This window comes from Chanodichthys erythropterus, chromosome 23, assembly GCF_024489055.1.
Source record: "Chanodichthys erythropterus isolate Z2021 chromosome 23, ASM2448905v1, whole genome shotgun sequence".
In the NCBI taxonomy this organism is placed as follows: domain Eukaryota; kingdom Metazoa; phylum Chordata; class Actinopteri; order Cypriniformes; family Xenocyprididae; genus Chanodichthys; species Chanodichthys erythropterus.
The window spans coordinates 1,957,164-1,985,000 of record NC_090243.1 but is presented as its reverse complement, the minus strand read 5'-3'; the positions used below and the strand labels follow the sequence as shown (position 1 = coordinate 1,985,000).

Below are 27,837 nucleotides of genomic sequence, written 5' to 3'. Positions count from 1 at the left end.
GCTGCGCTCACTCTCTCATCTCTCTGACAGAGAGTTGACACACACCCGCCTCCCCTCACTCACTCATTTCATTTGCTCCGGATGAATATTGTTGGGGTCACAGGGATTCAATTTTGGTGTGGGATTGCACGTATTGTGCATAATTTTATTCATTCCCGCAGATTGTGCTCACACCCAAAGTGCCTGAGCATAAACCGCCTCGTAGTATGGGCTCGTACTAGGGTTGTCACGATACCATAAAAATGTCTTACGATACTATACCAGCTGAAGTATCACGATACCAAGTAGTATCGCGATACCATGCAGTATACAAAATGAACCAAACTTTCATAAAAACATGAAAACAGACCAGATTTTTCTCTGAATACTTCATTAATGAGAATGAATAACAGGCTTTTATTACCAATCAAATGAATCATTGTAAATAAAATTCATCTTAGAACTGACATTATGATGTAGCATTTATGCATTTACACTTCAATTACAATTGCATAAATAATGTTATGATATTAATGTTTCAAATATAAAAATCTGAATATAGAAATAAAAATGATAGACCTACTTTTAGATGGTAAAAAATGATAGAATAGGCCTACTTTTAGATGGGAGACTAAAGTCGCCAGTAGGTGGCAGCAAGTGTTAATGATTAAGTCAATGAATCATTCAACCGATTCGTTCAAAACGGCTGATTCATTCAAGAACGAAGCAAATGACTGTCTTAATGAATGGATTAGTGAGTCAGTGACTCGCCCAATTTGTTCAATAACAGATTAATTTAGAAACGAAACAAAAACAGCGCTGTTGCTCGTGTCACGAACTATCAGGAGCATTTTTGCCAGCCTATCTTGAAATATCTAACCCTGACTGGAGAGCAGTATGTATATTAAAACATATAATACATTTATAATTATAAAATCACGATTGATATGACTGATAAGAACCGAGTGCAAACCCGCTATAACTTATTGATGAATGGAATTGCATTTGTCTGAATCGTGTTCGCAAAGATGTTTCTAGAAACAAACTATTTAATCTTTTCCAGAAGTGGTCAAATGAGCATTGGAAAAACTGAATAAAACTGAAAAAAGAATTCAGTCTTATATAAAGATTTTATGATGTTAATTAAGTGAATTTCAGACCCTTTCTCCAGATAAAATGCACTGCGAACAACAACGTACAAGCGCAACTTTATCTCATTGCAAAATTAACTGAAGCATCAGGAAACAATAAGGCGCTAATTTTATAGAGCATTTACTACACAGGGCACAGCAGACAGTCAACGGCAGTCTCTTGTAATGTTTTTGCAGGCATGCATGTTCAATTGAAGTGTACCTGCCACACATACAACATTCCTTACGGTATTGACGATACTACCGTTTAAAAAATACAATGGCATCGCCAGTATTTTGAAGCTTTAGTATCGCGATACTACCGTAGTACCGGTACACCGTGCAACCCTAGCTCGTAGTAAATTGAATTGTTTTTCACTGCTTATATATTGTGCTTAAACAGTCAAATACACACAAAATAATGGCAAAATGCAGGTCTTAATGTGTATTCACGTAGACACAGTTTTGTATCCGGATGGATACATAATGGATCTGTGCATCGGGTCTTAGACAGCAGGTATATTAATATACCTGAAGCCAAATTATGATATATATATATATATATATATATATATATATATATATATATATATATATATATATATATATATATATATAGAGAGAGAGAGAGAGAGAGAGAGAGAGAGAGAGATATAGATATAGATATATACATATATGACAGTTTTCCCCCATGGAATCAATGTCAAAATTGTGGCCAGTGAAAATGCTAGAAGAGTGGCTAAAAAGATTGGAAAACAAATACAGTTCTTTCGATAGCTTAACGTATTTTAATGCAAAGAACTCACTGTGTTAATGGCCATTCGAGCCTCAAAGTTATCAACACAACTGAGGACCAAATCTACAGGATTCCCCTCTTCGAGTCCTCCATGACTGAAAACACAAAAGGTTTATTACAATTAAATCGAAATGAGGAAGAAAGCTTTGAAGCAGTAAAAAAAATAATCACCTAATGCGGTCCATGAAATGCGTGAAGTTGTCCATTGTGGTGATGTTGTAATTGTGGGTCTCAAAAGAAACATCTGGATTAATGCTCCTGTGCAGGAAAACATTATGTTTTTTAGGATTATAATGAGAAATAGCAGCTAAAATGCATTAAAATGCTGGCTAATCAGTCAATGTCCCCTCAATTCATAATTTCTAAACCACATTAAAGTTTGTTGAAAAAAAAAGTTTAGAGACAGCTGAGGTGGATTTTCATTAATAATAATAAAAAAAAAACAAACAAACAAAAAAAAAACATTGGTGTGCGTGTATTCTTTTTTAGGGAACTTAAACCTTTTAGGGAATTTAAAGGTGCCATCGAACGTTTTTTTACAAGATGTAATATAAGTCTAAGGTGTCCCCTGAATGTGTCTGTGAAGTTGCAGCTCAAAATATATTTTATATATTTTTTTAATTAATTCTTTTTAACTGCCTATTTTGAGGCATAATTAGAAATGCGCCGATTTAGGCTGCGGCCCCTTTAATTGCTCATGCTCTCCGCCCCCTCCCGAGCTCTTGACTCTATCATTGCAAACAATGGTGTTTGAGACTCACTGTATGTCATTTCCATGTACTGAACTCTTGTTATTCAACTATGCCGAGGTAAATTCAATTTTCACTTCGATGGCTCCTTTAAACTTGACAAAATCTCCCAAAACAACCTAATTTGTAAGCTATTTTTTTTTTTTTTTCTATTATGGTTAGGGTGTGGGTTATAGTATTTATAACTAACTGTATGTAGAAACTGTGTATAAAAAGGAACATGTTTTGTGTGGGTATGTTACCGTCAGTGTTGCCTGGTCTGCGGTTTTCCCGTGGAATTGGGCTACTTTTACGCTGTTGCTGTGGGTTATAGTGACCCAAATAACTATCATTTAGCCTCTGGAATGTGAATTTGACCAGGGGAACCCGGCCAAAAACACAGATTTTACCCCCTACAGTGTGAATTTTTATTATATTATATTGTAATATTGATTATATTGTATAATAATTATTACAAGTAAAATAAAACTGTTTTCTAGTTGAATATATTTTATTAGTAAATATGCTGAATTTTCAGCATCATTACTCCAGTCTTCAGTGTCACATGATCCTTCAGAAATCATTCTAATGTGCTGATTTGCTGCTAAAGAAACATTTCTTTTTATTAATGTTAAAAACATTTGTGCTGCTTAATATTTTTGTGGAAACCGTGACACTTTTTTTTCCAGGATTCTTCAATGAGAAGAAAGTCAAAAGAACAGCATTTATTTGAAATAGAAATGTATATAAAATGCCCTTCAATGCGGTGTACTGATGAATATATTTATGTAAAGCTTAAGATGATAAATTGCCCCTTTACCTAAGAGTATGTTCTGCAGCCTCAACTTTACTGAGTCCTGCCTGATGTGGCTGGAAGAAGAGGCGGTTCATGTTGGCCAGCTCCACCTTATCATAGTCGAACAGCAGCAACTGCAGGGAAGGAAATCACAGACACAGCAAAAAAAAGGCATGACAGTCTGTTACTGCAGAGCTAAGGCATGTCTCCAGGGGTTATGCTATTGGCTTCCCCACTGTGCTCCAACCAGCACTACACACTACAGGAATACAAGGCTTGAGGGATACACCACTTTTAATTGAACAACATTATAGGGGTGCACCACGCTATAGACTGGCCAATCAGTGCATTTCTTCATTTGATTCACTGTCTCTGACACATGACACTATGACACAGAGTATATATTAGATCTAAATATTGAGGAATGATGATAAAAGTGCATTACCTTACCAATGCCACATCTGGTGAGCATTTCTGCAGTGACACTCCCCACCCCTCCAACTCCCACTACTGCCACAGCATACGAGCGGATTTTCTATGAATGACAGCAGGTGGATAGTTGTCATCTGAACACGAACAAGCAGTAATCAACACTATGAAAGTCTCATAAAAGAATAAATAAGAATGTTTACCTCATAGTCTTGCACTATGCCCATCCTTTTGAGTGCCATCAGACGACTGTAAGACATTTAGGCTAATTAATTAAAAAAATTGCAGCAGTTTAAACTTTCCATATGTTCAATGTCAGTCTATAAACACAGCAGGATTAAAATGCTCACCTGTATGGGTTTGAGTCTACGACTTCAGCGCTCATTTTGTCAATCTTTGGTCTGAGATGATGTTCAGCATCACTTTGCTTCTGTTTGGATTTAATTAGTTCGTTTTCTAACTCACGAATTCGCAGCCTCAGTTCCTCAACGGTTGCCATTTCGTGTGTAAAGACCCTCTATTCCAATAAACACGGGTTGATGTGATCCGATTAGAGAGGGGCAAAACAAAGCACAGAAACGATTAAAAATACTTCATGTACACGTCTGCACTGTTAGAAATCAGCTGGCGAAAAGTGTCTCTCGATATTGAGTCCGGAGTGAAACACAAGCTTCACAGGAACGAAAGGTCCCAGAAATAATGATTCCCGGGAATCGATTCGTCCGAACAGTTCTTTTAAATAAAACTGCGCGGGGTGTAAACTCATACTGCTGTTTATTACCATTTTTTCCTGCTTTTTTTTTTTGTTTGTTTGTTTTTTTAAACATGAGTCACAAATACTATACATGTATTATTATACTATATATGTACTATTATGTATTTTTGCATGTGAACGAATCAGTTTTGTTCATTAAAAAGAATCGGACGTCGCTTTAATGGATGTGTAACTATAACACATAAACATTTGAATATATTTAAATGTTTCTTCTCACTTCCAACTTCATATAATAAAATTAACTTAATTTTAACTTTTATCTCATTAATTTCTGATATATTACGGTCCTCCAGTCCGGTGGGTGGCGGTCATATATTTTAATATTTTTCCTGTCTTACCAAAGAAACAGAAGTGAAGCGGAAGTTGTTTTCAGAGCTAGTGGCGCGAATGACTGGAGTACGGCTTCTTCTGAATGAAAAACAGACAAATTAGTTAATGATTTATTATTTTGTGTTATACAACAGTTATTTACATGGGTTCAGTTGCAGAAATTATATTAAAAAACAAAGTTGAAATGAGATCAAAGTCTTTTAGAAATTAGTTTTAATCCTCGTAATCACAGCGCAGTAGCGCAAGACTGCTCTGTCTCGCGGTAAGTTAAGTGTTTAAGTTTGTTTGATTTTAATAACTTTAATAACTAAAATATCAATAAATTACTTGTTTTTAGAGCTATGCGACAGTATGACATTGATTTGGCTTGTTTAGCTACGTTTATGAGATTATCAAAACAAACCGCCTGCTATGGGAAGCTGATTGTTCATTGTTAGTTTATCAGTCATAATAACATCATTTGTTTTTTGTATTCATTTCCTATTTACATTATATTTAACTTTTTAAAACATAGAGACATTACAGAATAACAACGCGAGATAACGGGATACTAGCTGATGTTTACATGTCTTATGACAACCTGTACATTTGTTTTCGTTCCATCTAATGTAGATTATATGCCACCATGTCAAAGGGCAACAGAGATGTATATATTGTGAAATTTGTTGAACGCAATGGACAGAAGACTGATCTGGCTCTCCAGGCCTATAAGGTGATGATTGTAAAATTCTTACATTCTGATTAGCTGTCATTAAATGCTTGTAATAATATAAGATATAGGTCTTTTGTTCATACGGTCATATGCTTGTCTTCAGGCAATAGTGGAACTTCAGTCAGAGAAATATGTGCAGACGGTGGATGAGGAAGCCGCACTAGAACAGGACCACAATGACAAATCCCTGTTTGTGTTCAGTGATTTCACCAGCAATGCCTTTGACCACTGCAGGAGGGTGAGGATTCACTTACAACAGCGCACAGCATCTGCTTTTTGCACTAGCAGTCCATTCCATTAAGAGAGAACATAATTCTTTTTTTTTCTTTTTTCTATTTACATACCGTAATTATCTCAATATTTATGATTTCTGTTAGCAGGGAATGGCAGTATTTCAGATAAATATATTGAAAATACATATTTAAAATACAAAATGCTATTTTGTATTTCACTTTTTGAAAATTTGGTGTTAGAAACTTTTGCTTTCATTTAACCTACCTCTAAGCAGTTGTACACACCAAAATGTTCTTTGCATTCAGAATAGGTCCATATATTTAAGCCTAATAATGATTCTTCACTGAATGGCCAATTTCACATGTATGTTATGTATTTTCAATTTAATTTAGTGCTGTCAAATCGATTTTAAAAGTGATTAACTGCATCTAAGATAAAAGTTTGTTTTATATAATATATGTATGTGTGTACATATGTACTATACACTGATCAGGCATAACAATATGACCACCTTTCCTTATATTGTGTTAGTCACCCTTTTGCTGCCAAAACAGCCCTGACCTGTCGAGGCGTGGACTCCACTAGACTCCTGAAGGTGTGCTTTGGTATCTGGCACCAAGATGTTAGCAGCAGATGCTCTGAGTCCTGTAAGGTGGAGCCTCCATGGATTTGACTTACTTGTTTGTTCAGCACATCCCACAGATGCTCGATTGGATTGAGATATGGGGAATTTGGAGGCCAAGTCAACACCTCAAAGTTGCTGTTGTTCTCCTCAAACCATTCCTGAACCATTTTTGCTCTGTGGCAGTGCACATTATCCTGCTGAGAGACGCCACAGTGACCAGGGAATACAGTTTCCATGAAAGGGTGTACATTGTCTGCATCTATGCTGCGGTAAGTGGTATGTGTCAAAGTAATATCCACATGGATGGCAGGACCCAAGTTTTCCCAGCAGAACATTGGTCAAAGCATCACACTGCCTGCGCCGGTTTGCTTTCTTCCCATAGTGCATCCTGGTGCCATGTGTTCCCCGGGTAAGCGAAGCACCCGGCCATCCACGTGATGTAAAAGAAAATATGATTCACCAGAACACCTTCTCTTCCAGTTTTGATGCTCACGTGCCTACTGTTGGCGCTTTCTGCAGTGGACAGGGGTCAGCACGGGCACCCTGACTGGTCTGCGGCTATGCAGCCCCATATGCAACAAACTGCGATGCACTGTGTATTCTGACAGCTTTCTATCAGAACCAGCATTAACTTCTTGAGCAATTTGAGCTACAGTAGCTCGTCTGCTGAATCGGACCACACGGGCCAGCCTTCGCTCCCCACGTGCATCACTGAGCCTTGGCCGCTCATGACCCTGTCGCCGGTTCACCACTGTTCCTTCCTTGGACCACTTTTGATAGATACTGACCACTGCAGACCAGGAACACCCCACAAGAGTTGCAGTTTTGGAGATGTTCTGACCCAGTCGTCTTGCCATCACAATCTGGCCCTTGTCAATCTTGCTAAAATCCGTATTCTTGTCCTTTTTTCCTGTTTCTGACACATTAACTTTGTGGATAAAATGTTCACTTGCTGCATAATATGTCCCACCGACGGGTGCCATGATGAATAATCAGTGTTATTCACATCACCTTCAGTGGTACACATACACATATTATAGAAACAAACTTTTATGTTAGATGCGATTAATCGATTTGACAGCACTAATTTAATTTAATTTAACTACTTTTTTCAGCTTAGTTACATTGATCTTCGTTTGTAATACCTGAACACTTCTTTTATGTTTCCTTAATTGTCCTCATCATATTATTATAAATATTGATAGTTTTATGAATCTCTGAATGTTTTTCATTTTTGCAGCTGGGATGCAGGATCGTGAGTCCTCTGGTAGTGCTGTTCTGTCTGCAGAAGCAGAGATGTGTGCCCAAAGCAGAGCAGCCTGTGTACAACATGGCAATGGCTGATGTCACTGTCTCCTGCACCAATCTCGACAAAGAGGCACGGGTAAGGAGAAGACATTTATGATTAATGCTAATATATTATTGTTGTTGTATTCGTTATAAACTGGGATTGAAATGGCGTTACACTTGTAAGTGCAGTTCTGCACGACAAATAAGCTGCTGTTTTGTTGTTCTCGTAGAGTGAAGTGATGGATCTTGTCCAGCTGATGGGTGGACGGGTTTACCGTGATCTCAACGTGTCTGTTACTCACCTGGTGGCAGGTGAAGTGGGGAGTAAGAAATACCTGGTGGCCGCAAGCCTCAGGAAGCCCATCCTATTGCCCAGCTGGGTGAAAGCATGCTGGGAAAAGTCTCAGGATAGGTAACTTATTAATTTCTGCACGATCAAATTAGTTATTTAAAGTCATTGATGGTCATCGATAATTGTTGTTGTTGTTGTTGTTTTTTTTATCAGAGAATTACAGTTTTTTTTAATAAATGTATCCATACTCATCATTTATGTCCTCATAATCTTTAATTAAAATATCTCCTCGCAAAATACCCCCTTGAATGTGTACCGGGTGAGATCGTGCACAATAAGCAAATTACAATGATCCATTCGATTCTCAATGTTCAAAATCAAGTACATCCCTACATTTTTTTTTCTTGTTTGATAAAGCATTTCAATTGGATATGTCACAATTTGAAAGAAAGGACAATCACAGTCTCCGAAACAGAAGTTGCGATAGTCTTTTCTTCCCTATTTTGAAGTATAGCCAAGTGAAACGGCTTCTCGAAAAAGGAAAATTGTAGGGTGGGACTTGATTTTGTCCATCGGAAATTGGTTGGATCGTTGTTGTTGTTTGCTATTGCTGTGATCTCATGTGAGTGACAGGCTGTCCTGCCCTCGCGCTGAAAAACAGGTAAGAGGAAATATTCATGGTTATTTTAATTAAAGATTATGAGGGCACATGATTTTCATGAAAAAAAATAATGTACATGGATAAATGATTTATAATAAATACAATAATCCATAAAAAAAAAAGAAAAAAAAAAAGAATTGGCTACTTTGATTTCATGGTGACTTAAAGGTCCCCGTCTAAAAAATCTTTTCCGCCCCCCAGTGTTTTCCATCACTCTGAGCTGAATACAGAGGACTATCGGTGTCCAGTTCTGAAAGGCTGTACAGTGTGTGTGACAGGACTCTCTACTGTGGAGCGTAAAGAGGTTCAGAGGTTGTGCGATCAGAATGGAGGAAGCTACACGGGGCAGCTCAAGATGAATGAATGCACTCATCTCATTGTCAATGAACCCACAGGTGACCCCATAATCTCTAACCCCATCACACTTGGGATACAGTCTTATGCTTAGCATGTACTTTACTTCAGTTTGTGTGTTGCATTTCAGGTCAGAAATATGAGTTTGCCCGTAAATGGAACGTATACTGTGTGTCCCTGCACTGGCTGTTTGACAGCATCGAGAAGGGCTTCTGTCAGGATGAGAGCAGGTATGCCGTGGAGCGTGGAGAAAAAAGGAGAACAGAGGAGAAGTCGGGCAGACCCAACACCTCCACTCCTACAGGAGTCAGCAGGAACAAAGAGGGTACGGAGAAAAACACTGTACTTGTGGTTCTGCTTGTGTACACTACTGTGCAAAAGTTTGGGGTCAGTAAGATATTTTTTATTTTTATTTTTTTTTAAAGAATTAATATTTTTATTCAGCAAGGATGCATTAAATTGATTAAAAGTGACAATAATGACATTAATTATATTACAAAAGATTTCTATTTTAAATAAATGCTGTTCTTTTAAACTTTCTATTCATCGTTGAATCCTAAAAAAGTATCACAGTTTCCACAAAAATATTAAAGAAGCACAACTTTTTTCAACATTGATAATAAGGACTGTTTCTTGAGCAACAAATCAGAAATCTTACAGACCCTGAACTTACTGAATATACATAAGATAGTTATATTTTTTAAATTTATTTCACAAAACAAAAAACTATCACCTGAATAAATCAATATTATTATTGATTCTGATGTTTGATTCGTTTGATTCATTGAGTTTACAGATGAAGATTTCTTTGTCATTTGTTTGTGCAGAAGGTCCCTCGCTTCTGGGATTGAGTCATATATCCAATATCAGCATGAATGTAAATGAAACAGCGCTCACCACTGCAGGAATCAGCCACATAGAGACTCCTGATCCGGTCGACTCATTTGACATCACTGTCTGTCGAGTAGATGACCTGTTGGATGGCTGTAAGGTGAGTTTTACTCAAATATGAGTGTTTCCTGCATATTTATAGGTCACGCATTTGAGACATTGATTAGATTAAAAATCGTAAAGAAATCATGTTGTTTTTGTATGGATTTAAGCATTGAATCTGAAACAAAAATGGTTCTCCACCCTCTTTTCTTCCTATAGTTGTACCTGTGTGGCCTTTCTGGAAAGAAACTGGAGAAACTGAGGCGGATGGTGAACTCTGCTGGAGGTCTGCGCTTCAACCAGCCCAGTCAGGAGCTCACACACATAGTGATGGGAGAACCAGACCAGGGGGTAAAAGTCTTCCTTGACAAAGCCACTCACAGGTCAGTCAAAATCTATGTTGGGGTGCAACTGGGCATTATTTTTTATCTAATTTTAATTGCTTTATAGATTTTTATTGGCCCACCAAAGTTTAGAATCCACGTTGCTATATCCACGTTGTCTGCACGATCAAATTAGTTATTTAAAGTTATTGATGGTCATTGATAATTGTTTTTTTTTTTAATCAGAGAATTACAGTTTTTTTAAAATAAATGTATCCATACTCATCATTTATTTTTTTGCGAGGAGATATTTTAATTAAAGATTATGAGGACATGTGAATTTTCAAAAAAATAAATGATATTTGTAAATTGTCTTTCTAAATGTTTCGTTAGCATGTTGCTAAAGTACTGTTAAATGTGGTTATTTTCATTTTTTAAACACTTGCATAATTCTGTATAATTCATAAACACAACTTCATTCTTAAATCTCTCCAACACTGTGTAATGTTAGCTTTAGCCACGGAGCACTATCAAACTCATTCAGAATCATCCAAATAAATACCATACTTACGCGATTAGACATGTTGCATGACGAACACTTTGTAAAGATCCATTTTGAGGGTTGTATTAGCTGTGTGAACTTTGTTTATGCTGTTTAAGGCAAGCGCGAGCTCCGTGGGTGGGGAGCTGGAGAATTAAAAGGGGCCGCGCAGCCTGAATCGATGCATAGTTAATGATGTCCCAAAATAGGCAGTTAAAAAAATTAATACAAAAAAATCTATGGGGTATTTTGAGCTGAAACGTCACACATTCAGGGGACACCTTAGACTTATATTACATCTTTTAAAAAGACATTCTACGGCACCTTTAAAATTCACATGTCCTCATAATCTTTAATTAAAGTATCTCCTCGCAAAATACCCCCTTGCATCGACATCTCTTCTCTGAATGTGTACCGGGTGAGATCGTGCACAATAAGCAAATTACAATGATCCATTTGATTCTTAATGTTCGAAATCAAGTACAAAAACAGCTTTCCAAAAACAGCTTTCCAAAGCAAACTTTCTGGAAAACTTCACTCCGGCTGGTAAACACCTTTGGCCTGCTGCGATTGCTTAAAGGTCTGGTGTGTAATATTTAGGAGGATCTATTGACAGAAATGCAATATAATATACATAACTATGTTTTCAGTGGTGTATAAAGACCTTACATAATGAACTGTTATGTTTTTATTACCTTTGAAGAATGAGCCATTTCTATCCACAAACACTGTGGGTCCCTTACATACTTGCCTCGTCACTACGCTGAATACGCATATAGTAGTAATAGTAGTAGTCGTCTGGTTTATTAGAAGCAGAGACCGTTCTTTGTTAGAAGTAAGAAGAAACCTCATTGCTTGACTGGCTACTCCCTGCTGTCTCAAACGACGACATCTTTGTCCTGTGTTGGCCACCATAGTTTCTTTATGTGCTTTGAAAGGGAGGATGAGCGGTGGACTGAGCCGTTGTTTGCAATTTGCAACCTCACCGCAAGATACCGCTAAAATTTACACACTGCACCTTTAATAGGAAGGTGTGTGTGTGGGTGGCGTCAGGATGTTCGCTAAGAGTTTATCGCTGAAAAGGTATTTCAAACTTCTTATATGCACCTATGTGAAACAGAACTTAACTGTGAGTATATCAAGGCCTTTGAGGTTTGGAGTTGTTGAATATGCAAGGTTTATGGTACATGTCATTCAGATGGACTTTTCCTGTCTAAGTTTTCACTTAGGTGCATAAGGTGCAATTTAAGCAATTAAAATATGGTTCTCAGAGATGTGTTCTTCTCCGTAGACCCCATACAGTGACCGTGCAGTGGCTGCTAGACAGTTTCTCCCATGGTACTTTGCTCCCAGAGGATGGCTACTTCCACCCCTCCTTCCTGCCCCCTGCCCCAGCTGCTGTTGATTTGCCTGCTGCTCAAAAAGCTGCTCCCCGTGCCTCCAGACCCTCTGTAGCTCCCCCTCCTGCCCCTAGTCCAGCCCGTCAAGCCAGAGCAGAAGAAGACCTGCTCTCGCAGTACATGGAGAATGACCAGACTGTGGGTGAGTTGATAAATGCTTCATTCTTCCTCTGTCTACTCCTGTCCGTCTTTCTCATTCTACTCTGACTGTCTTTACTGTAGTGGAGCTGCCTCAGGCTGCTAACAGTACCAGCAGTAGGAAGAGCATTTTGCTTCCAGAGCCTCCAGCTGCAGGGAAGGACTCCACCGTGGTTGAAACCTCAGAGGGTGGCCTGTTTTCAGGGAAGCGCTTTATCTTGGTTGGTTTTGGAGCTGAGGCTGAAGCCCAGCTCTCAGAGCTAGTCATGGAAAACGCTGGGAAGATTTTGGTCGGCCGCTCGAGAGCAGTGGCGCATTACGCCATTGTGCCACTACTGGGCTGTGACGTGGAGGCCACAGTAGATGAGGTCGTAACAGATACCTGGCTGGTGAGAAAAACACAGAGTTTATGCACAGACAACATACCTTTTGTAATGTTTGTCATTTACTACTACTGACCTGTTTGTGTGTGTGTTTAGGCCATGTGTGTGGAGCAGCAGTGTGTGTTGCCATTAGCTTCTCATCCTCTATTCACTCCAGTGACAGTGAGAGAGGGCTTCTCTCCTCTCAAAGACTGTGTGCTGTCCGTCAGTCAGTTTACTGGAGCTGAGAGAGAGTCTCTCATTCAGCTTGCCAAGCACCTCGGAGCAAGGTGAGACCTTCTGTTCACTGCTTACTGAGACCTACTGCTCACCTTCTAGGCAAGTTCTTAACAAAACTTCACAATTAGGCTAACCACCTCCTTTGTGAAAAAGACGTGGTCATTAATTCAGTCAAGGATTCATCATACTAATTAAAATTGAAAACTTTTTAAATTATTGTAATTATCAAATTATGTAGGGCTGAACAGTTAATTGAAAAAAAAAATAATAAAAAAATGTGATATGGCTTAGTGTGATTTATCAAATTGTAAACGCTGTGATTTAATAAAAAAAAAAAGTGTAGCTAGTTTCAGAGGGAAGCACGGCATTGCGTTCATTTACAGGTGAGCAGCTCATCACCTGATGTTTTCAGTGTCACAGAGCTCCTCTGTTTGCACTGAATGCTGCTCCACAGAAACTCCATCAATACTCTGAGTTTGGGTTACTTATAACATGCATTTAACAATGCATTGTGTGCCACCTATTTCACTAGATTTGCACTGAGCATCATTTATAAACCTGCTGCCAATATCAAAGATGCTTTAAAGGGATTGTTCTCTCAAATTAAAATTCGGTCATCATTTACTCACCCCAAAGTTGTTCCATATGAATATGAAACACAAAAGAATATATTTTAAAGAATATGGGTAACCAAACAGTTAGTGGGCCCCATTGACTTCTATAGTACGGGTATAAAAAAATACTATGGAAGTCAGTGGGTCCAATCAACTGTTCAGTTACTGACATTCTTCAAAATATATTAATACAGGTTTGGAACAACTTGAGGGTGAGTAAATGATGACAGAATAAAATTTTTGGGTGAACTATCCCTTTAAAGGTTCCATGCAGTTTTCACCAAAATAAAAGCTTGATGGTTTAATGTTTAATGTTTAAGACATAAATATTAGTATTTTAATTTTACGTTTGTACTGTAAAATAAAAATATTGTTATTAGTTACATTTCTTAAATACTCAATTTATTAGTCCTCAAATTATTTCTTAGTTTGTTTAATGTGTTACGATGTTTGACCATTATGGATGATATTGACCTTTGTGTTTGCCATGTAAATAGTCATGATGCTAACATGGTGTAAAAATGTGATGAACAAACAAACTATGTTTGGCCAAATTGTGCAGCTACAACAAAGCACAGCAAATTTTTAATATTTGGAATTATAACCAGAATTGCTGAATTCCTTTCAATTCTCAGAGCTAATCTATTTTTTATTATTTCTCTCCCCTACACGTCTGTCTGCAGTGTTCAGGATTACTTTGTGCGGACTGCTAATCAAAGGAAGGGAATGCTGGCCAGCACTCATCTGGTACTCCAGACACCTGAGGGCACCAAGTACCAGGCTGCCCAGAAATGGGACTTACCTGCAGTCACGATCCGCTGGGTTTTAGAGTCTGCCAGAACAGGGAAGCGTGCCAATGAGGGACGGTACCTGGTTGACCTTCCACCTTCTCCAGGTTAGTCAGAAGTAGAATTATAACTGATGATCCCAAATGTTATTCAGTTTTTGTAGCATTTAAGTTTAGTATTGTTAGGATTAAGAATGTAGAATAAGATCATGCAGAATAAGACATTAATATGTGCTTTATAAGTACTAATAAACAGCCAATATCCTAGTATTCAAGCTACTAGTTAAAAGTGAGAATTAAACCCTAAAATAAAGTGTTACTGCTATCTTTAAAAAACCTTTTGTGATTTATATACATTTTTTGATTGAATATAGTCAGATTCATCAATTTCTGTACATGAAATTAAAAAAAATGTCATACACCATCATGAAATGGTCACTTGGACATTTATATTATTACACTCTCTTTGTGATTTTCCATAGAGAGAAGTGAAGACAGTTTTGTTGGAGCATCTCAGAAAGACCCTCCACCTCTGCGTCTCCTGCAACGCTCCCCAGAGCTGCCCCTACTGGGCCCACAAAATAGCTCTGCCATCACCCCTCTGGACACAACTCGCTTTCAGAGCCGCACTGTCCGTTCAGCAGTCAGAAAGTTGAGACGGGGAGAAGAGGAGCTGGCGGAGATGGCAACCCCAGGACAAGAGGAGGCCAAAGGAGCCCTGCAAAAAGACTCCTCCCTCCAACTAGATACTCCCTCTCGCTTCCTGAGTAGAGACCGACTCTTTGGACCCTCATTTAACACTAAGGTGAATTGAAAATGGGAAGGGTTTGATCATTTCAGGATCAGAAATTTTTTTTGCTTAGTTTAGGGTTAAATTGTTGTTAACACTTTCCCCACCTGCTTGTTTTTTTTTTTTTGTTTGTTTTTTTTTAAAGCCAGTCACCGCAAATTTCATGGCATCCAGAATATTTTCTTGCATGATTATCTGTACATGCAATATATCAAAAGAAAGAAGAGAACCTCTGCTCTTAAACAACAACAAAAAAAAAACTGTTTTATTCTAGCTTCATGCATTCTTTTTATATCAACACTTGAATGTGGGTACGTAAAACATTTTGAACAAAAAGCTGAGAAATTATGTTTTGTTTTGTTTTTTTCTTCTCCTCCTTTTCAAAGACTACAACGTGCATAAGAAATGCTTTTATTGCTTGTTTCTGCTCCTTTTTTGCCTGTTTTGATCCGGAGATTCTCTACTTTTTCAGAAGTTGCATAATAGCGCCCCCTACCTTATAAAAGTAGCTATGTTTCCATGTTTTATGCCCATTTTGAAGTGTATTATCAGAAACGAGTGGAAATGCCAAATTTCTGAAGGAAAAAAAAAACCCTTAAAAGAGTTAATGCAAACAATGTGTGATGGAAATTCATTTGCTGAATAAATTCTCACGTAGCGAACATTAAGCCCATGTGAGTAATCATTTGTTTCCACTGATAGTGTTTTATTGACTGGTATGAAAAGGCCACACAGTTAGTTAGATTGTGAGAAATCATCCCATTTACAAAGCAGTGTCCGTTCAGTATTCAGAATCTTGGAGGCACTGATTAAGATGAAACAAAATAACTAAGATTTGTATTTTTGTATTGGTACGTCTGTGTTGCAGGATGTGTTTGACCATTTACAGACTCCTGGTAATAACCCTCAGCAAGGTCAGGGGGCGGAGACTCCTCTGTCAGAGGTCATTGAGAGGAACCTTAAAGCTGCAGTTGCCAACAGCAACCGCAGTCACGTCACAAACCTCGCAGCCATAACTGCCAGTCCACAACTGGGAAAAGAGCCAGAACCTGAGGTAGCACACACGCTTATACTCACATATACATTTACAATATTTATCTGAATACAGATATTTACAGGTGTGTGTGTGTGTGTGTCTTGCAGGTGGAGCAGAAGGCTGCAGCTCCTCTCAGGGGGGTGGTGGTGTGTGTGAGCAAGAAATTAAGCAAGAAACAGGGTGAACTCAATGCAGTGGCTGCCTCTCTCGGTGCAGACTTCAGGTATATAAAAAAATCTAAATATCTGACTCTCAGTGAATCAAACTAAAATTGCACGCATCTAAAACCATGCCAGCTGACATTTTGGTAAGACATATTTTAGGGTGAACGGATGGATTCTAATGCCATGCTGTCTATTTTAGGTGGTCGTGTGACGACTCTGTCACTCATTACATCTACCAGGGTAAAGTTGGAGACAACAGTAAAGAATACAAAGCTGTCAAAGAGAGAGGACTGCATATAGTGTCACAACACTGGCTACAGGCTGTACGTACACCTTGTTAACTTGAGTGTTAGATGATGGCAAAGGTAATCTAAATGTAAAAATTGGGGAAATAAGCATAAACAATTAAATATGTGAACTGATCAATTAAAAATAGGCAGATTGTCAATATGGTGTTATACATTAACTACTAAAAATTAGGGTTGGTAAGATTTTGTTTTTAAGTATTTGAAAGAAGTCTCTTACACTGTGTCTACACTGGATGCTACAGTTGTAGAGTCACGCTGCAAGCTGTCTACACTGGACATGACAAAGCGAGCATTGCAAATCCATTTGTCATTTGTGTCAGAAGTTGTGTTAGCACTTGGAGAACATCAGAAATAGAACAGGATATCAGTTTACCACCAGGGATTTGTCGTGCTTCATGTTACTTCGTGTCGCATCCAGTGTAGACGGTATCACTGATTATAATGGGTTCTATTTTCTTTTGTCGTGTTGCATTACTCTCATCTGGTGTAGACATGGTGTTATGCTCACAGAGGCTGCATTTGATCAAAAAATACAGTAAAAACTAATAAATACTGTGAATTTTTTACAATTTAAAATATTTATATTTATAAACATTTATATTCTAATGTGAAATGCTCTAATATGCTGATTTGGTGATTTAAAAATCCTATATTTTTCAGGATTCTTTGAAGAGAACGTTCAAAGAACCCCATTTATTTGAAATAGAAATCTTTCATAACATTAATGTCTTTACTGTCACATTTGATCAATTTCATGAAACCTTATTGAATAAAAGTATTAATTTATAATAATTTATAAATGTAATTAATATATATGTATATGTGTATGTAATTAGGATACCATATTTTCCATATTACGTAATACGTTAGATGCACAATAGTCATACATGACACAAAGTACAAACAAAATGCATAAATCTTATTTATTTTGGTTTCTTAACAAAAAGGTTAGTCTAGTGGTGTACTATCTAGCTTTAACAACATGATCACTTATAGTGGACGGTATGACTAAAATCTCATAACCAAACCACAGCAAAACAAAAATACCTAATATAAGTAATAAGTTCTCAAGTAATCAAGTAAATAGTCAGTAACATCATAATTATACAGTTACAAACAGTGTTTTAAGTTTAAGTACTGTTTGTTTTTTTCTCTTGTTGTTTGATTAATGTTAACAACACCAATAGCAGTGTGTATATCAGGTTGCTTTCACTTTAAGACCTACAGTAATGTGTGTATCCAATACTGACACATGTCCCAAACTTTTTTTTTTTTTTTTCTCCCAAACCGATTGTTCACTTAAGGCTTAACCACCAAGACAATATTTGACCATTCAAGGAATAAGCCTAGAAAGTCAGTCGGTCAGTATGACAGTACTGAATTGAGTTCTCTTTTGCGGTATACAGTGCTTTTATAAACCCTTTTTAGTACTATCAAGTAGGGGTTGCACAGACTTTAATGGACTTTAGTCAACTTTAATGGGCTGGCATAATGTTTTAAGCTTGATGTCGACTAGTCACTGATAATGGCCTATAGAGTGCGCAACAGGATAAGAAATCTTTGAAGTCCATTTTTATGCTCCAGTTAATGACAAAAAAATAAATGCATACTTCGAGAGCGCTCCACAGGTATGTTTGATTATGCTCAATATTAATAGCGTGAATTCAGATTTTAAGCAGCTTATTGTACACGCAAGTTTATCGCCGTTCGAAAATAATGCGCTGCTATTGTAACACGCACACACAGACCACTCACTGACATAACATACTCTGCTCGATCTGTATCCTTGTGAAAATAATGCATTACAACTTTAACTAAATTAGGGACAATTCAATTAGATAATTTTTTTTTTTTGTGGTTTTAAGTTAATTTTTTCAATTCTTTTGCAGTGAAATGGCAAATTATGCAGGATCACAAAAAATATTTGACATTTTGTTGATTTTTGCATTTTATTCAGCGATCGTGGAATTGCAAAAAACTGGAGGGACTTAAATAATTGGAGAATTCATTGAATTCATTGTCCATCCCATTTTTAGTGTGCAGATGAGCAGAAGCATGTGTCCGAGTTGCACTACCCTTTCACGTTCAACCCCAAAATGAGCCTCACCATGAGTCAGGTGGCAGATTGCACTCAGAGGTCACCTCCCCAGTCCACTCCCCGCACCAGACTCAGGGCGTTCACAGAGAATGAGGAGACAAGGGTGAGGACTTAATAACTGCATTATCCATACTCTTCAATCCAAGCATATTATTGAGCTTTTTTCTGTTTAAATGTTGTAACTTAAAAATATGTTTTTAAAGCTTGGCCCTGGTGATGACATAACAGACATCTCGACCCCTCAACGATTCAGTGTGGGAGAGTCTGAGAAAGATCAGACCACTGAGAAAAAGAGTGAGTCATCTTTAAATATGTGTCTGATTTATGTCTCATCTCTGTTTGTCTCTGACTGATCTAAAGTCACAATTCACAGCTCATTTTCTCTTTTCTTATCACTCCCTCAGATATCACAGAAGCACTGGAGATGAGAGAGAGTCTTCAAAGGCAGCTTCAGGAGATCATGTCTGCCACTAAACTGACCAGCGGTCGTCGAGGCTCCTCGCGGTTGGCCAGAACAGGCTCAGGGGGGCTGGACTCACCCCACACCCCAGACAGCCTGGGCCGAATGGGTAGACGCAGCCGCAATTTAGAGGCCCTACGGTATAAAAACAAGACTATCCGGAGCTCTCTCTCTGATCCCATCAGTGTCTCAAAGCTTGCAGCCTCTGAAAGAATACAGAGTTTTTAGGTGTTCACTAGGGGATGTAGACACAGGACATGATCTTGCTACTGTTTTTGCTGCAACCTGTTCACCTGCATCTTTGTCAAGTTGCATTTTTACTGTTTTTTCACTTGCTTTGTGAAGTTGCATTTTTAAGATTGAATGTTAAAAGATTGTGTTTTGGCAGGATGTCACGTCAAGTGGCTGTGGACCTGAACACAGAGCCGTCTCAGAGTGAGCAGATCGTGTGGGATGACCCCACAGCACGAGAGGAGAGGGCTAAGCTGGCCGATAACCTGCAGTGGCCTGGAAGCCCCTCCCAACACTCCGAACCCCTCGCCCTCGTCCCACTGCCCCTCTCTGACCACACAACCAATGGCAGGGACTCCATGACTGACTCTGAACTGGTGGAAATGGGTATGCCAGGTTTTGCTTTTTAAAAAAAAAAGTGTTAAGTTTAGGGTCAGTAGGATTTTTTTTTTATGTTTTTGAAAGAAGTCTCTTATGCTCACCAAGGCTGAATTTATTTGATCAAAAATCCAGTGAAAAGAGTAATGTTGTGAAATATTGCAATTTAAAACAACTGCATATATAGTATATTGTATAATGTAAATTATTCTTGTGATGCAAAGCTGAATTTTCAGCATCATTACTCCAGTCTTCAGTGTCACATGATTCTTCAGAAATCATAATAAGCTGATTTGGTGCTCAAGAAGCATTTCTTATTATTAGTAGTATTGAGAAAAGTTGTGCTCCGTAATATTTTTTGGAAATTGCAATGCATTTTTTTCAGAATTCTTTGATGAATGGAAAGAGCAGCATTTGAAACAGAAATCTTTTGTAACATAATTGTCTTTACGGTCACATTTGATCAATTAAATGTGTCCTTGCTGAATAACAAACCTCCTTGCTGACCTCAAACATTTGAATGGTAGTGTTAAATAAAAAAGATGGACCTCCAATGTTTAATATATAGTAAAACCAAAAATTATTCAGACAATTTTTTTTAAATATTTTTGATATATTTTTATTTTACATTTATGTACGTGAGGATAGTAAAATACAGTAAAGTGTGATATACAATACCCAAAAATTCTTCATACAGTGGACTACCAGTAAAATTGATAATAGTTTGAAACCAAAAATTATTCAGACACTTTGACCTGATCATCAAGTGTTATCTGATATAATTAAGATTTTTTGGACAAAGTTTAACTCTGAGATCTTTTCATATTTTATTACCATATTTGTAAACTATAGTGAATAAACTGTTGATGAATAAAATATTTGAAGTGTCTGAATAAATTTTGGTTTGACTGTAATGCAGAGCAGAGTAGAACACCGGTACCGGGGACAAAAAATGACACAAACACGAGAAGTGCTGTTTACTCAAAGTTTATTGAGCTCGCTGTAACATATATAGAGCAAGTCTAGGGCATTAGGCCAACTTAAAACAAAGGAAAGCTAAATTCATGTATGGTCTCATCATCCATATCAAAGAAGCATTAAGGAGTGAATAACTCCTTATAGGCATGAATAGAACAGTGTGGCTCTTGTAGGAAATAACAAGACACTCTTTCAAGGTCTATGTGACTACAACAGATTAAAAACAGGAAAAGAAGAACTTAAAAAACAGGATAAGAGATCAAGGAGAAATGAACAATTTCTTAACAGGTAGAGTGTGTGAGGAAGGGAGAGTACAATACAAATGTTGTAAATCATTCAACTCTTCTGACCCTTTCTAGCCGCATTTGAAGTCATTGACGCGCAACTGAAGCCAAAGGTGACCCCACCTCGAGTCGACAAGCTACAGAACCCTGAAACACCTGAAGCTCCTACTATAGGTTTCTCCATTTCTAAAACTGCAGCCGCTCCCCTTCCACAGGTACACATACACCAATCCATGGACAGCAGTTCTAATTCTTTTTATTCAGATGTGATCTAACTGGATCTGTTCTGAACAGATTGAAGATGAGGAGGAGGTGAAGAAGGATCCTCCACGATTCCTGCTGTCTTCATTGAATCCACAGGAACGCATCGACTACAGCCATCTCATAGAGGAGCTAGGTTAGTGCACAATACAACTTTCCCATTTCATCTGCTGGGTGACACATTTCATATTGTCTGTCAGTGCATTGTATTTATTTTAGGGATGCTTTCACCGAACCGAACCCGAGACTACATGTAGGAGGGGGTCTGAGCTCGGTTGCACTGTAACGGTGGCTTATGTGATTATGAAAGCAACTCTGACTTCGGGTGCGCATTTGTTCAGAAATTAAAGTAACCTGCACATGCATTTTAGCCAATGATGACATCATTAGTTCAACAAAACTCATGTAAGGGATGACAGTGGTGATGATTTACTTTGGATATAAGTGAGAGTAAGCATGCAGTGTCATCACCCATAGTGAGCACAATCACAGTGGCAAATGAATGGCCATCTGCTGTCTCCTCATAAGAGTCATTTTGCCAGCAGCAGAAAGCTGTGCATAATGGCACCAAATTAATTTTAAAAAATGCAATATATTTACCCACATCCTATTTTCTATCATGTGTCTTGCAAGTTTGTGATGACGCAATATAAACGCAAATGCACCAGGGTTTAAATAGAATTAAGTTAAGTGTGAAACCCACCCAGTGCCGTGGGGGGGCCGCCGGGAACAACCGGACTCGGACTACAGCAATCATGCCCATTGTGAAAGCCCCCTTAGGGACCCTCAAGTCAAGTCACCTTTATTTATATAGCTCTTTATTCAATACAGATTGTTTCAAAGCAGCTTTACAGTGACAAACAGGAAAATGATTCAGTGATGCAGAAAGAAGCAGCTCTAAAGACAATAGTAAACGGTCATTGTTCAGCTGAGGTCAGCTCAATGTTAAAGTACAAAGTTCATTAATTATGGAATGAGTTCAATTCATCTATAAAGCGGCACTGGAGAAAACCGTGATGCCGTCATCCAGCTCAGTTCAGGTCTCATCCAATAGTGTCAGTGCATGGTTCTTATCAGACCACGTCTTTGGAAGCTTTTAAGCTACACTTGGCAGAGCATAATGGAATGGGGCAGAATGCAGGGGTCCTGAGATGTTTGTCAATTTAAAGTTTAGCCGCTTTTCCACCGTCAGGCTGAACGATTCTTAGAATGGTAAGGGATGGTTCCAATTGTGTTTCCACTGGAGCCTGGTACAGCACGGCATGATTGTAACCATGCTGAATTGTGCTGGTAAAGTCCGTGAAGTGACGTTGATTGGTCACTGAGCAACGTAAACATAAATTAATAATAATTAAAAGAAATATTTAATCATCCTCCATAATGCGGTCAATATTTAAATTTCATATCATAAGTAAACAGTTGCGTTACCAAGGCAACGACAGATGCTTTCATACTACATTCCAAAGAGCAGTCGTTATCTGCCCCACAGTGGAAAACAAATCCGTAACCGTACCAGCTGGCTCGGATGGGCACGGAATGGAACGGTTAAGCAATGAGAACCGTTCGGCCCAACGGTGGAAAAGCGGCTCTTTTTTTTTGTCAAAATGTAGCATTTGTGGCAGGAAATTTAAAAAACAGAAACTGTAATGGCCAAAGACATTCATCACGATTTGAAATGGTTTTTCAAGAGCATTTTAGCATGAAAATGATTAAACTAATTATAAAAGCATGCTAATTAAAGGTGCCCTAGAACTTTTTTTTACAAGATGTAATATAAGTCTAAGGTGTCCCCTGAATGTGTCTGTGAAGTTTCAGCTCAAAATACCCCATAGATTTTTTTTAATTCATTTTTTTAACTGCCTATTTTGGGGCATACTTAGAAATGAGCCGATTCAGGGTGTGTGGCCCTATAAATCTCATGCTCCACGCCCCAAGAGCTCGCGCTTGCCTTAAACAACATAAAAAAAGTTCAAACAGCTAATATAACCCTCAAAATGGATCTTTACAAAGTGTTCGTCACGCAGCATGTCTAATCGCGTAAGTACAGTGTTTATTTTGATGTTTACATTTGATTCTGAATGGATTTGAGGCTGTGCTCCGTGGCTAATGGCTAACACTGCACTGTTGGAGAGATTTATAAAGAATGAAGTTGTTTATGCATTATACAGACTGCAAGTGTTTAAAAATGAAAATGGCGACGGCTCTTGTCTCCGTGAATACAGTCAGAAATGATGGTAACTTTAACCACATTTAACAGTACATTAGCAACATGCTAACGAAACATTTAGAAATACAATTTACAAATATCCTGTCAGTTATTATTTCTCCATATGCCATTTTTTGCTTTTGTCCTTGCTTGCTTACCTAGTCTGTTGATTGCACAGATCCAGACGTTCTGCCCTTTTCTAATGCCTTTCATAATGTTGGGAACATGGGCTGGCATATGCAAATATTGGGGGCGTACACCCCAACAGTTATGTAACAGTCGGTGTTATGTTGAGATTCGCCTGGGCTTTTAAACAAATGAGATTTATATAAGGAGGAAACAATGGAGTTTGAGACTCTACTTTGAGACTGTATGTCATTTCCATGTACTGAACTCTTGTTATTTAACTATGTCGAGGTAAATTCAATTTTTGAATCTAGGGCACCTTTAAAGAACTGTCCTAAAGATATAAAATAAAAAATACTTTAATACTTATATTCAGCAGATGCATTAAACTGATGCATTAAACATTTATGCTACAGAATATTTCTATTTCATATAGAAATATTTCAAATGTTTCAGTTTCCACAAAAATACTAAACAACAACAGTTTTCAGTTTTGATAAGAAATGTTTCTTATTGAGCACATTAGATCAGCACATTAGAATCAGCATATTCAAATGTTTTCTGAAGGATCATGTGACACTGAAGACTGGAGTAATGACTGCTAACATTTTTTAATAATAATATTTCACAATATTACTGTTTTTACTGTATTATAAATGCAGCCTTGGTGAGCTCTGGTCTTTAAAAAAAAAAAAAAAAAAAAAGTAAAAAAAAACAACAACCTCATGACCAGTTTGTTGTTGGACAATAATTCAGTTGTTGTGTTGTATCCCTAATTGAATTTCTATTATTTAATGCATCTAGTATGTGTTACATGTGCAGGTGGTGTTGTGTTGGAAAAGCAGAGTTTTGACCCCAGCTGCACTCATGTGATCGTGGGTTATCCTCTGCGGAATGAGAAGTATCTGGCCGCTATGGCAGCTGGCAAGTGGATCCTTCACCGCTCATACCTGGAGGCCTGCCGTGCAGAAGGACACTTCATACAGGTGTGTGTCTGCGTTTACGTTCCCCGTCTTTCAGTCATGACCACAGATGGTGTTCATGTCCTGTGTGTGTGTTAGGAGGAGCAGTATGAGTGGGGCAGCAGCTCTATACTGGAAGCTCTGACATCCATCAACTCTCAGCAGAAGAGACTGGCACTGGCAGCTATGCGATGGAGGAAGACATTACAAGGGGCCTCAAACAAGGAGGTAAATGTGTATATACACTTGGCATGCATGATCCTGCAAGTATATGGTGCAGTGCCTGATGCTGTTGATGTACAGGGAGCTTTTGGTGGCTGGACTGTAATGCTGAATATTGACCATGCCAGAGAGGCTGGATTCAGACGGCTGCTGCAGTCTGGGGGAGCCAAGGTCTGTTGACTTTTGTCATTTTGTATCTTTTGATTCCAGATTTAAAACATCGGTTTCCTATGACCTTACAGTACATTCTGTATTGTTCCTTTTGTCCTGTATTTAACCCTTTTTTTCTTCTGTATAGGTGTTACCAGATCCTTCTCCCTTGTTGTTTAAAGAGACCACTCACCTGTTTGTGGATTTTAGTCGGTTAAAACCAGGTGATGTCAGAGTGGACATCAGTGAGGCTGCGGCTCAGGGGGTCAAATGTCTAAAACCCGAGTACATTGCTGATTACCTCATGCAGGTGAGAGAGGATGTTTCCGATACAAATCACACACCTCACTAGGGAATCACGATTTTGGTGGGAAAAATTTGGGATTTTTATTTTATTTTTATTTTTTACTGAGGCTTTTGGTTATATTCAGGTTGAAGCAGTGGTGATGAGAGAATGTGTTTGAGAGAGAAGTCAAGCTACATGTAAAATATTGGTCACAAATTATTGGTCACTTTGTAAATAATAAAAATATTGTGCATCTACTAATTATTATATATATAAATTGTTTTTACCAATGCAAATATGTTAGAAATGATTCATCGCAATATAAATTCCAACTTGTATCCGATGCACACCTTTTAAAATCAGTGCATCGCAACGTTAACTTTTATGCCGAGGCACCGATTAGAATAGGTGAATCTTACCATCCCTAATATGTGTTTATATGCACACACAGACAAACGGACAGCCATGAGCGATTTCAGTTTTATGTCTATTAATTGTGCTGCCCTACACCTGATATTAATGTACCGGAAGCAATAATGTGGAAATTTGATCACAGTAATTGCTTGTTCTGTTCAGCTTTGAAATGTATGTTGAGGCAACAAGTTCTATGATTGCCCTTTTAATGTTTTTTGTTTGTTTTTTCAGGAGCCATCTCCTTCAATGGATGCTTACTATCTTCCTGGTGCAGCTGCAGATGATCTAGACAAGGTTCAAGATACATCTTCACGCAAACGGAAAGCTTCTGGGGACATGTCCACATTAAAGAAGAGTCGTGTGAGATGAAACCATCCTATTTCATGCTCAAATGTAACATATTTAATATGTATTTAATTCATTTTATTCATATTACATTGTAAGAATAAGAATGTCTATTTCGTCAATAATAAATAAATTCTTAACGTGAAGCACACAAAAAAAAATAGAAGAAAACAGGTTTTTTTCTTTTTTTAAAAAATGGTATGATTCACCAGAAATCAGATTTAAGCAGAAACTCACAGCTTGCATTTGCTTTGTACGTCAATGGACTCTGATGTACTAGCACTTTCTGCCCTGCAGAGGGAGCAATCTACACATGATGGAGGGGTGGACAGACTAATTTGTAGTTTATAAAATTGCCATGTTATATCTATTACATAACATTTACACAGCCCTCAAATGCATGAAGTAGTACTATATAAATATAGTTAGAAAGCTGCCAATTATTTGACAGCCAAAAATATGATAAAACATGTACAGGTGGACTAATTGGACAGTGAGAAATTTTAAATGCTTTATGTTCTCAAATCACTATGATGTCTCATAAAATACAGCCTTTTGTATGTAATAATGTTATCAACTCTTATTTTCGGTGAATCCCCTGATTATCTGATCAAGTGTAACAAGTAATTACATCTACTCAAGATGTTGCTTACTTTTCCTATTTGACCCCAGTGTAATGCTTTCTTACAAAAGACATCGGAATCGTCTGTGTCCACAGCAACCATTCTGTTACTAATGGCAACAAGTGCAGATTTTTTTTTACATGCTGGTGTCTGGCTTATGTCATAGAACCAATCCATATTGTTATTTCTTAGTCAGATACTTATTACTTGATTGATCTTTCAGTTCTCTTCCTATAGTAACAATAGTATTAATAATATTTTTTAAATAATTATAACTTTTAACCAACCATTTTTGTAATGCCACTTCTTCCTACATTAAGCTCATTATGATGGATTTAAACCCACTGCCCTCTACTAGTCTTTCCCCCCTATACAGTGCAGCCGGAAAGTATTCACAGTGCTTCACTTTTTCCACATTTTGTTATGTTACAGCCTTATTCCAAAAGGGATTAAATTCATTATTTTCCTCAAAATTCTACAAACAATACCCCATAATGACAACATGAAAGAAGTTTGTTTGAAATCTTTGAAATGTATTAAAAAAAAAAAAAAAAAAAGTGAAAAAAAAAAAGTGAAAAAAAAAAAATCACATGTACAAAAGTATTCATAGCCTTTGCTCAATACTTTGTTGAAGCACCTTTGGCACCAATTACAGCCTCAAGTCCTTTTAAGTATGATGCTGCAAGCTTGGCACATCTATTTTTGGGCAGTTTCTCCCATTCTTCTTTGCACGACCTCTCAAGCTCCCATCAGGTTGGATGAGGAGTGTTGGTGCACAGCCATTTTCAGATCTCTCCAGAGATGTTCAATCGGGTTCAAGTCAGGGCTCTGGCTGGGCCACTCAAGGACATTCATAGAGTTGTCCCATAGCCACTCCTTTGTTATCTTGGCTGTGTGCTTAGTCGTTGTCCGTTGTCCTATTGGAAGATGAACCTTCGCCCCAGTCTGAGGTCCAGAGCACTCTGGAGCAGGTTTTCATCAAGGATGTACGTTGTTGCATTCATTTTACCCTCGATCCTGACTAGTCTAGTTCCTGCCGCTGAAAA

At 37.9% G+C, this 27,837-nt stretch overlaps 2 protein-coding genes across 5 annotated transcripts in view; one reads left to right on the top strand and one right to left on the bottom strand.

The window, feature by feature from the left end:
* uba5 (ubiquitin-like modifier activating enzyme 5) overlaps positions 1–4,497 on the bottom strand; it is a 12,551-nt gene extending 8,054 nt beyond the window's left edge. Inside the window, exons 1-6 of one of the 2 annotated variants that reach the window (XM_067377362.1) lie at positions 4,209–4,497; positions 4,062–4,107; positions 3,875–3,964; positions 3,454–3,563; positions 2,077–2,163; positions 1,916–2,000 (exon numbers count right to left, since the gene is read on the bottom strand). In XM_067377362.1, coding sequence (XP_067233463.1) covers positions 1,916–2,000; positions 2,077–2,163; positions 3,454–3,563; positions 3,875–3,964; positions 4,062–4,107; positions 4,209–4,357 — 567 coding nt within the window. In that variant the 5' untranslated portion in view covers positions 4,358–4,497. Of the gene's footprint in view, positions 1–1,915; positions 2,001–2,076; positions 2,164–3,453; positions 3,564–3,874; positions 3,965–4,061; positions 4,108–4,208 lie in introns of those variants that run through there. The other variant, XM_067377363.1, reaches the window with a different exon arrangement.
* Positions 4,498–5,020: 523 nt separating this feature from the next.
* The window catches only part of topbp1 (DNA topoisomerase II binding protein 1), a 28,585-nt gene continuing 5,768 nt past the window's right edge, over positions 5,021–27,837 (top strand). The window contains exons 1-28 of one of the 3 annotated variants that reach the window (XM_067378076.1): positions 5,021–5,225; positions 5,576–5,675; positions 5,779–5,913; positions 7,775–7,918; positions 8,055–8,236; positions 8,979–9,172; positions 9,262–9,456; positions 9,959–10,122; positions 10,284–10,447; positions 12,220–12,470; positions 12,551–12,855; positions 12,946–13,118; positions 14,366–14,577; positions 14,952–15,274; positions 16,128–16,313; positions 16,403–16,518; positions 16,659–16,782; positions 18,804–18,968; positions 19,069–19,159; positions 19,270–19,465; positions 19,714–19,943; positions 21,272–21,411; positions 21,491–21,593; positions 24,612–24,775; positions 24,851–24,979; positions 25,055–25,144; positions 25,272–25,433; positions 26,055–27,170. In XM_067378076.1, the coding sequence (XP_067234177.1) occupies positions 5,589–5,675; positions 5,779–5,913; positions 7,775–7,918; positions 8,055–8,236; positions 8,979–9,172; positions 9,262–9,456; positions 9,959–10,122; positions 10,284–10,447; positions 12,220–12,470; positions 12,551–12,855; positions 12,946–13,118; positions 14,366–14,577; positions 14,952–15,274; positions 16,128–16,313; positions 16,403–16,518; positions 16,659–16,782; positions 18,804–18,968; positions 19,069–19,159; positions 19,270–19,465; positions 19,714–19,943; positions 21,272–21,411; positions 21,491–21,593; positions 24,612–24,775; positions 24,851–24,979; positions 25,055–25,144; positions 25,272–25,433; positions 26,055–26,192 (4,563 nt within the window). In that variant the 5' untranslated portion in view covers positions 5,021–5,225; positions 5,576–5,588 and the 3' untranslated portion in view covers positions 26,193–27,170. Of the gene's footprint in view, positions 5,226–5,575; positions 5,676–5,778; positions 5,914–7,774; positions 7,919–8,054; positions 8,237–8,659; positions 8,778–8,978; positions 9,173–9,261; positions 9,457–9,958; positions 10,123–10,283; positions 10,448–12,219; positions 12,471–12,550; positions 12,856–12,945; positions 13,119–14,365; positions 14,578–14,951; positions 15,275–16,127; positions 16,314–16,402; positions 16,519–16,658; positions 16,783–18,803; positions 18,969–19,068; positions 19,160–19,269; positions 19,466–19,713; positions 19,944–21,271; positions 21,412–21,490; positions 21,594–24,611; positions 24,776–24,850; positions 25,145–25,271; positions 25,434–26,054; positions 27,171–27,837 lie in introns of those variants that run through there. The other 2 variants (XM_067378075.1, XM_067378077.1) reach the window with 2 other exon arrangements.